This window comes from Helianthus annuus, chromosome 9 (assembly GCF_002127325.2).
Source record: "Helianthus annuus cultivar XRQ/B chromosome 9, HanXRQr2.0-SUNRISE, whole genome shotgun sequence".
Lineage (NCBI taxonomy): Eukaryota > Viridiplantae > Streptophyta > Magnoliopsida > Asterales > Asteraceae > Helianthus > Helianthus annuus.
The window spans coordinates 84998506-85008563 of record NC_035441.2 but is presented as its reverse complement, the minus strand read 5'-3'; the positions used below and the strand labels follow the sequence as shown (position 1 = coordinate 85008563).

Here is a 10058-nt window from a genome sequence, read left to right as displayed (position 1 = left end):
ATTAAAATAATAATTGCTATTTTTCATTTATTCGTATATTATATTTATGCATATAATTTAAAAATGAAAAACTTAAATTAACCATTTCAAATAAAATTAACTAACAAGAGTTTGCCCTAAACGGGACTTTTACACAAATAACATACCCACGCAGGGGTCAAACAGAAACAAACAAACAAACAAACAAACAAACCCACGCAGGGGTAGAACAGAAAGGAAAAATATGCCCACGCAGGGGCAGAGTACAGAAATAAATGTCCTCGCAGGGACATGATTAAATAACTAGCAAACAAAGGATTTAGTAGTCCTTCTTGCTTTTTCCCTTGATTAAATCCACCATCTTCTTAAACATCCCACGATTATGCCGACGCTCTTCCCGTAACTCATGCCGCATTTCACGTCGCACATCGTTTATCCCTTGAAGGATTTCTTGAACTTGTGGCGGCGACATCATCGGTGCCGGCGGTGGTAGCGAATAATGCGGTGGTTGAGGAGGCTGCGGCTGCTGATAACCATATGATGGGTATCCATAGGTCGGTTGTCCCGTAGTCCAGGGACCTCCAAAAGTACCTTCCGGATTGAGAGAGTTGTAGTTTGCAGCTACCCAGTAGGGATCCTCTGTAAAGTTATAACCTGGGGGAAACGTCTGCTCGAAGGGATTATATGCTGCCGCGCTAGTATAAGCAGGGATTGGGTTCCCGAAGTCCTGTGGTGGTGGTGGCGCGATTGGTGCAGAAGTTACTTCTGAGACGGGATGTGAAGATTCTCCCATCTCAGGTTCTTCGTGAAGTGGCGAGTACCGGCTGCTACCTGAATGTGGAGGGGTGCCGATGCGTATTCCCCCTCGTGTGGACATCCGTGCGTTCCTTCCTCTTCGCCTCGGAGGCGGAGGAGGCAAAACCGGAGGTGGTGGCGGCGGTGGAGTGACTACATCACGCCGGAAATCCTCAGAAGGATTTTGCTGCTGCTGTGGCTGCTGCTGCTGCTGCTGGGGGTGCAAGGGAGAGCTGTGTTGCGGCTGGTGCAGGGGAGAGTTATGGTAACTAGGGGTAAATACCCAGTCATGCTGCCTGAATCTCACCTCAAAGCTGTCGGGACCATTGTATGGTGATCCCACAAATGGTGACCCATCAGAAATCTCGATAGGTTGGTTCGGAGTTCCAGATGGTGGCATTGAGGGATCGGTATCTTCATCGACATCCATCGCATTGTCGCCAGGGAAATGGTCTTCTGGTCCAAGTGGGTTAAAACCCATAGGTACATCAAGGTAGTCAGCAGGGTTGAACAGGCCTTGGAAAACAGGTGATGGGTGGTCAGAGGGTGATTGATGTCCTTGGAGAGGAATATAGGACTGGTGAGAGTTGTGGGGCTCATTTTCTGATTGAGGCCCAAAGGAGTGTGGGATAGAAGGTGAGGTACTCTGTGAAACCGAGTGCCTTGCGGGTTCAGTAAAGGATCTCCACAGATTTTGAGCATCTGTGTTATGGGAGCCTGAAGGTGTTCGCCTGTGCGAAGGTCCGGCTTCATGGTCGTTTGGGGCTACATATGCTCCTTGTCCCCTTCCTCTTCCTCTCATACGTGGCGGCATTTTGTGAACCTGTCAAAATCAAACAAGTGATACAACAAAATATATATAAGACAAAGTTAGAAAATAAAACAAATTTTGGATATTTCCTAAGTTCTTTGTCTAGACTCGAGAATCGAGGAATGTGCAATTGTGTAACTGAGATTAAACACAAAAGGCTAGTGTTTAATTCACTCAGAGTTGGCTCTGATACCAACCTGTCACACCCCTATTTTCCATGTGTCACCGGTGGGCCCGGTGGGGAGTATAGTGACGTAGTTGGCATCATCATAGACAAGCAACACAATATATAAATGCACAGCGGAAGCAAAGATAGATTCATTTCAACTTTAATAAAGTGTGTTAGCAAATATCACTAATAGTTGAAACGGATCCACAGGCGGATCAAAATAAAAATAAGATATTGTTCAACAGATTTATTGTCATCCAAGCTTGCGAGACTTATTGTGGACGCTCTAGAAGACAGCCAGCCTATTACGTGTAGTACCTGCACTTAACCTTTTGGGAAAATACGTCAATTTACACTGGTAAATACAATTTAACTGACTCATTTTGAAAAAGGTTGAAAATTGATTTAAATGCACATGGCATAAAAATATTTTTAATAACTTGGAATAATTATGCAATATAATCTTGTAAGGGATTTACATGTTACTTATGCGTTCAGTAGCCCGATCCGTAGACCGGGTTAAAGATTAATAGACACACCACAATATAGAGTTATACACTGACGGGTGTACGCCTACACCCCGTGCTCAGGTCGTGGCCATCTCGTAAGATGATGCCAAGGATATCCGGGACATGGTCATTAACCCCCCAAAGGCTTTAAGCAATAAAACACATTCAAAACAAGGCATCTCAATAAATTTAACCTCTATTCGATTAAAGAATTCGATGTCGGATCAAGCGGTATTTTATATACCGTATCCCAAGCCCGTATAGGGAAAATAAGTTAAAAGTATTTACCTTGGTAAGTATAAATCACAACTAGCGAGTGAAGGTAGCTTTTACTGGTTCTTCTATTCTGGAACAAAGGTTTATAATAACCTATTAGATTCCTAACGGATCATTATTTAAGCCTAAGCTTAGTCCGGTTAGTTTTAAGGACGATAAGGTTCAAACGCACGATTAAGCGAAGACCGGATAGAACGTGATTTAGACCCGACAGGTTTGGATACTTGTATAATATGGGTATGCTAAATACATTCTGGATTTTGAGACAAAAATGATAATGTTTGACCCGTTTCGGTCAATTTATGCAAACTAGTTACATAACTGAACCGAACGCTAAAAGAGCGTTACGGGTAACCATAAGAGTCATATGCAAGTTCCCTGAGATAATATGCTCTAAGTATGTCATAATATCAGTAAGTTATGTTCTATTATGCCCCGAATGAATTTAAACTCAACTTATGCCTTATAAGGGCATTTTAGTCATTTAAAAGATTATAAAAGAGTTAAATTTGTAAATCTGAGTTGTAGGTCTGATTCATACAGTAAAAATACTTAATTTAACATATTATAACAGTAGGGTATGACCCATATATGAAACTTATCATTTAAAATCAAACTATGCACCTTAGGGGTATTTTGGTAATTTCACAAGGGCTAAAAGTGTCAAAACTGGAAACCTGAGTTCAAAAACTTATACTTACTGTTATTTCATAAAAATATGCTAAGAATATCAGTAGGTATCAACCTTATATGTTTAATATGATTATAGTGCATACTAGGCGTTAAAAACGCTTAAATAAGCGATTTAGAGCCGTTTCCGGATTTTCAAAAGAAAGCTGATATTTTTATATTTCCAGAATGCTCAAAATAATTTATTTAACAAATGAAATAAGTGGAAAAAGGTTTGGGGTCAAAAAGATTTATAAAACTCATTTTATGGCTTAAAAGGGTAAATTCGTTATTTACCGAATTAAACTTAGAGACCTATGATACGATCAGCCAAAAATTAAATAAAAATCATCAAAAATCCCAAAATATTATATAACACCAGTGGGTAAAAAGTTTTATATCAAAAAGTAGGTTTAAATAGGCTATCCGTTAATTACGCCGTTTACTTAACATAAAGCTTTCAAATTACGATATTGTGCATAACTCTTAATCTGGACCTCAAACTGATATCAAATTTTTGGTGCAAGTTTATAAATCAGTAACAAACGTTTCTACTCTTTCACTTTTTCAAAAATCGCGTTTTATAGCAAAAAGGGCAAAATAGTCATATTTAAGCATAAACCGGAAACATGCATATGAATCGGATAAGTGTTGAACCAAGTTTGTAAAATCTCAGAGAGTTGTACATATATAAAAATGGTCCAAAATAAGCTTTAAGACAGATCTCAAACATGCATTCACGGATCCTAATCGAGAGTCAAAGAAAAAGTCATTTTAGGAGACTTTCGGTTCCGATCCGGGTTTAACTGAAAATTGTCGAGTTGATCATGATGAAACATGTTCTTACGTTAATTACAAAGTTATTTTGATGATCAAACAGGTTGCATGTGACCTACATTGCTATTTATGCTAGATTTTGCAAAAACACATTCTGTTGACTTTTTAAGAAAAGCTTTGACTCGACAATCATCATGCTTAGAGCGGGAATCAGAATATACCCTTTTGAGGGTTTGTTTCCCACATAAATACCAACTTGTAGGTACTTTCAATTTGAGAAATGACTGAGCCATTTTCGTTTAATCGTAAAGTCAAACTAAATTTACGACGGATTGACTTTCGGTTGAATAACTAAGCTAGGACGAATTAGAGAGGGTTATGAATACTTACAATGGTCCTAAATAAGCTTAGAGATCACTAGGAAGGTGCCTTGTCGTCCAGAAAGCTCCAGGAGTCGATCTTGTGAATTTTGAAAATGCAAGTGTTCTTGGTTACTACTTCAAGACCCTTTTATGCAGGTTTTGATCTGATTTAGAGCTGCCACAATAGCCTAGGAATGTTGTGAGATGCATCCAAGTGCCCCTAGTTGCATGTAATATCATTGGTGAGGCTCAGGAGTGGACCACAGCTGTAAACAACTCGGAAAACAGACCAAACTGACACCTGTTCGCTGTTTCTGATGCTGGGCAGGTCATGCGGCCCGCTTAAGGGTGCCAGGCGGGCCGCCTGGCTTCATCTGATCCACAAAAACCTTTTTTAAAGTTTGCGTTTTGGTCCTTGGTCCTTTGTTACGAGGTTTTGGCTATCTATCTTGCTCATTAAACCCTCAAACATGATTTTAAAGGACCTTGGGACATTAACAGACATGGTAAAGTCCTTGGTTAACTTTGCGCTCACCCGAAAAGTCACGAAATTCAACGTTGACGCATTTAACCCTTCGTGTACGGTTTTGATCATAACTTTCTCATACGATAACGAAACTTCATGAAATTTTTACCACATATTCTAGTGAATATATTTTACCATTACAAAGCTTCGGGTTTGCCAAAGACGCCTACCGAAATTCGTAGTTTCCTGGGGTTGGCAGGATACTACAGGAGATTCCTTGAAAATTTTTCAAGGATTGTTGCGCCCTTAACCTCCTTGACCAAGAAGAAGGAAAAATTTGATTGGGGCCCTAAGCAGCAAGAATCCTTTGATATTTTAAAGCAAAAGCTAAGCAACGCCCCTGTGTTGACGCTACCGGAAGGTACCGAAGAGTTCGTAGTTTACTGCGACGCGTCACACACTGGCATGGGGTGTGTGCTCATGCAGAAAGGCAAAGTGATTGCCTATGCGTCGAGACAGTTAAAGGTGCACGAAAAGAATTACACCACCCATGACTTGGAGTTGGGTGCCGTTGTGTTCGCACTAAAACTGTGGAGGCATTATCTGTACGGAATCAAGTTTGTGATCTATTCAGATCACAAGAGCCTTCAACATCTGTTTAATCAGAAGGAGTTGAACATGAGGCAACGCCGTTGGATGGAAACCTTAAATGATTATGATTGTGAGATCAGATACCATCCCGGCAAGGCGAATGTAGTCGCTGATGCCCTAAGCCAGAAAGAAAGGATGAAACCCATCCGAATCAATGCTAAGAGCATTGAAGTCAAGAATAACTTGATTGAAAGGATATTAGCTGCACAGCGAGAGGCTGTGTTGGAAGCTAATTATCCTAAGGAAAAGTTAGGAGTAACTGAGGAGCAGTTAACTCTTAGCAAGGATGGAATTTTGCGATTGAATGGGCGAATATGGGTTCCAATTTATGGAGGACTATGAGATGTTATCCTCCAGGAAGCCCATAGTTCCAAATATTCTGTCCATCCTGGAGCAGACAAAATGTATTAGGATTTAAAGGCAAATTATTGGTGGATAGGCTTGAAAAAGTCTGCAGCCACTTATGTAGCCAAATGCTTAACTTGTGCGCAAGTCAAGGCTGAGCATCAAAAGCCATCTGGCTTGCTACAACAGCCTGAACTTCCTGAATGGAAATGAGAGTGTGTAACTATGGATTTTATCACCAAGTTACCCAAAACAAGGAAAGGAAATGACACGATATGGGTTATAGTCGATAGATTGACCAAGTCAGCTCATTTCTTGCCCATCAAGGAGACTTATAGCTCCGACACTTTAGCCCAGTTATACGTTGACAAGATTGTAGCCTTACATGGCATACCTGTGTCTATTATCTCCGATCGAGATACTAGGTACACGTCACATTTCTGGAAAAGCTTCCAGCAATCTTTGGGCACATGTTTGAATTTTAGTACGGCTTACCATCCTCAGACAGACGGTCAGAGTGAGCGTACTATTCAAACGTTGGAAGACATGCTGCGGGCATGTGCTATCGATTTAGGTGGTAGTTGGGATAAGAACCTACCCCTAATCGAATTCTCCTACAACAATAGCTACCATACCAGCATAAAGGCTGCGCCTTTCGAGGCATTATACGGTAGAAAGTGTAGATCGCCTGTTTGTTGGGCGGAAGTGGGAGAGGTCCAATTATCAGGACCAGAGATAGTTTTCGAAACAACGGACAAGATTGTCCAGATTCGGGAACGTCTCAAAGCTGCCCGTGATAGGCAGAAAAGTTACGCTGACCCAAAGCGTAAGGATTTTCACTTCGAGGTAGGTGAAAAAGTGTTACTAAAAGTATCACCCTGGAAGGGGGTGATGCGTTTCGGTAAGAAGGGCAAACTGAGCCCGAGATACATAGGACCTGTTGAGGTTATCGAACGTGTCGGGTCAATTGCCTATAAATTGAACTTACCAGAAGAGCTCAATGGAATTCACAATGTGTTCCACATCTGCAATCTAAAGAAGTGCTTCGCTGATGAATCATTGGTGATCCCACACACAGATGTGCATATAGATGAGAGCTTGAAGTTTGTGGAGAAGCCTTTGTCGATTGAAGACCGACAGGTGAAAAAGCTTCGAAGAAAGCATGTGCCTATAGTCAAGGTTAAATGGGATGCCCGGAGAGGTCCCGAATTCACGTGGGAAGTTGAATCCACGATGAAAGAGAAATATCCCTATTTGTTTGAGTAAATCTCGGGTCGAGATTTATTTTAAGGGGGTGAGGATGTAACACCTCGAAATTTTGTGTCCAATGATGTATTGACACGTATCTTAAGTTTACACGTGGCATTTAATATTAAATAAAGGACTAAAGTTGACAAACCTTGAAAGTATGTAAATTCGAGGGTTATAAATGTCAAACAAGGGTAAGTATACTGTATAGTAACCCTAAACGATGCTCGTACCTTCAAACGAATAAATCATGGATCGTACGGAAGCGAAACGCGGGAGAAAGTGAGAGATTACAAGCTGCAGGGGTTAACTGTGTCAACATGTTTAATTATACCTCTGAGTGACCCTTTGACGTACCCGAGGCTTTGTAACAGTAAAATACGCTCACTAGAATGTACCATATAAATTCCGCGAAGTTCCGTTTTAAAACGAGAAAGTTATGATCAAATTCGTATAAGAAGGGTTAAAAGCGTCAACAATGGAAGTTAAGGCTTTCCGGATAACTAACAAACTAACCGGGGACTTAACAATGCGGGTAAATAACACGAGGCCGTTAGTTGTAAATAATCGAGGGCCAAATCGCAAAGTTACCCCTTCAAACCCGAAAGGTCAGGTTATTAATTACCGAAGATTTCGTTATTAATTACAAAGATTTAGGCAATGATTATAAAAGATTCAAAAATCCAGAAATTTAGACCTAACGCGGGCCGCGTAAAAGTTATGGGTAAGTTAATGCGGGCCGCGAGCCTTCTGCAATTACGCGTTCTGATATGAGAACTCAGGCGACCCGCGTACAAGGTTGCCTGATCTTCCATGCGGGCCGCGTGAACCACCCAGATGCAGAAACTTTGGACAGACTTGTTGTTTGAAGTTGTGAACGATCAAAAGTGCAATAAGTGAAGCATGGGTGCCCCCTACTTGCCTCCTAGCATCAAGGGCCACCTTGCTGAACATCCATACTCACTTGTAGCCTGAGTTGTAATGATCTAAAGGCCATTCTTTCACTATAAATAGGCCTACATTGTGCATAAGTTCACCACACCTCAAAACACATCTTCTGATCATTCCTGAAGCTCCCAAGTGTTCTTCTGTAATCATAAGTCGTGCACTAAGTCTCTGTAAGTATGCAAAACCTTCTATGGCTTTGTTTTTGCTTAGTTTAGCCTAAAAGTCAATCCGTCGTAACTAACGATTGACTTTACGATAAATCATGAACGGTCCAGTAAATTGTCGAATCAAAAGTAGTTATGTGTTGGTATTTATGTGGGTAATAAACCCCTAAAAGGGTTCCCCCTGATCACCACTCTAACTAGTTCAAATGTCGAGTCAAACGTATACTTAAAAAGTCAACAGAAAGCCATTTTTGCGATTCTTGCATAATCTGTAATAAAGATGATATGAAACCTGTTTGAACACTCATAAAACATGATAATAAGTATACTAACTTGTCTAAGCTCGTTTGATTCGGCCATTTGCTATATTGACCCGGTTCGGAGCCGAATATCGCAAAAGTTTGACTTTTGCTTTGACTTCAGTTCTGACCCGTTTTAGTGCAATGTAGATATGCCTTAGGACTCTCTTAGGACCAGGTCACGTGATGGTATCACCCTCTGTGACCGGTTCGTTGTTTGTCCGAGTCTTTTACGCATTTCCGTTAATTGCTTAAAAATTGACCGTAACGCCCTTTTCAAAATAAAACGAGTATTTCGGACACGTGAAGGGACCATAACCTTGCTTACTTTATTCTAAGCATGTCCCTAAAATTTCACGCCAATCCGAGGTCCAGAATGGGAGTTATGCTAAATAGCGCAATTAAAAGAAACTTTTGTAATAAACGGCGCGATTAGCATAACGCCTACCTAAACCAAGATTTCGACACCAAACCTTTTACTCACTGTTGTAAAATAATATTTCGGGATTTTTAAAGATTTTTAATCATTTTTAACCTGCTCATAACCTGCGGTTATGGCTACGGTTCGGTAAATACCGAATATGCCCTTTTCGGCCAAAACTTGAGTTCTATGAGGTCTTTTGACCTGATTCCAGTTGCTACTGATTTTAAATAATAAATAAAGTATTTTAGACTTTGTAAACTGATCGGGAAACTCAGATTTCCTGTAGAACTCTAAAACCTCCTTTAAAAGTCTTTAAAATGACCGGAAAACCCCTACGGGGCGTATAATAAACTTAAACTCACTACGGGCATCACGGAAGGTATCCTACTGATACCACAACCTCTTTAAAGCATATTGACTTAGGAAACAAGTGTAGGACTCTTACGGTTACCCGTTGCGCCTATTGCGCGCACGGTTCGGCTTATGTGACTAGTTTACATAAATTAGTCGATACGGGTCAAACCATATTATTTTGACCCCAAAATCCAGAGTGTGAACATTAAACCCATATAAAACAAGTCTTTGAACTTGTTGGGTCAGAATCACATTCCATTCTCGGTTTTCGCCTTTCACGCGATTAAACCGTATCTATCCCTTGAAACTGACCGGTCTAGGCTACGGCTAATACTAAGACCCGTTAGGATTCTAATAGGTTATTTTAAAACCTTCGTTCCAGAATAGGAGCCCCAGTAAAAGATATCTATGATTTAATCAATTAAGGACAATACTTGCAAAGGTAAATACTTTTAACTTATTTTCCGTGTTACGGGCTTGGGTTACGGTATATATAAAATACCGCTTGATCGAGCATCAAATCTTCCATCGTTTGGTGGTTAATTGAATAATTTGATCGGCTCGTTTAAATAGTCTTGTTACTTAAAAGCCTTTGGGGGGTTAATGACCATGTCCCGGATATCCTTGGCATTATTTTACGAAATGGCCACGACCTCGACATCCGGGTGTAGGCGTACACCCGGCATTATGTCTATATTAATAAAAGACGTAACCGTTGGTTTACCCACCTCGGTTTTACGCAATGTGGTGTGTCTATTGATCTTTAACCCGGACTGGATCCGGGCTACTGAACGCAAAAGGAACATGTAATT

General features: G+C 40.7%; 1 protein-coding gene across 1 annotated transcript in view; it reads right to left on the bottom strand.

Moving 5' to 3' along the window:
* Window positions 1-395: 395 nt before the first annotated feature.
* Window positions 396-10058, bottom strand: part of LOC110900916 (extensin-like) — a 32079-nt gene continuing 22416 nt past the window's right edge. The window contains exons 3-5 of the mRNA XM_035976966.1: window positions 879-1597; window positions 571-806; window positions 396-505 (exon numbers count right to left, since the gene is read on the bottom strand). Coding sequence (XP_035832859.1) covers window positions 396-505; window positions 571-806; window positions 879-1597 — 1065 coding nt within the window. The remainder of the gene's footprint in view (window positions 506-570; window positions 807-878; window positions 1598-10058) is intronic.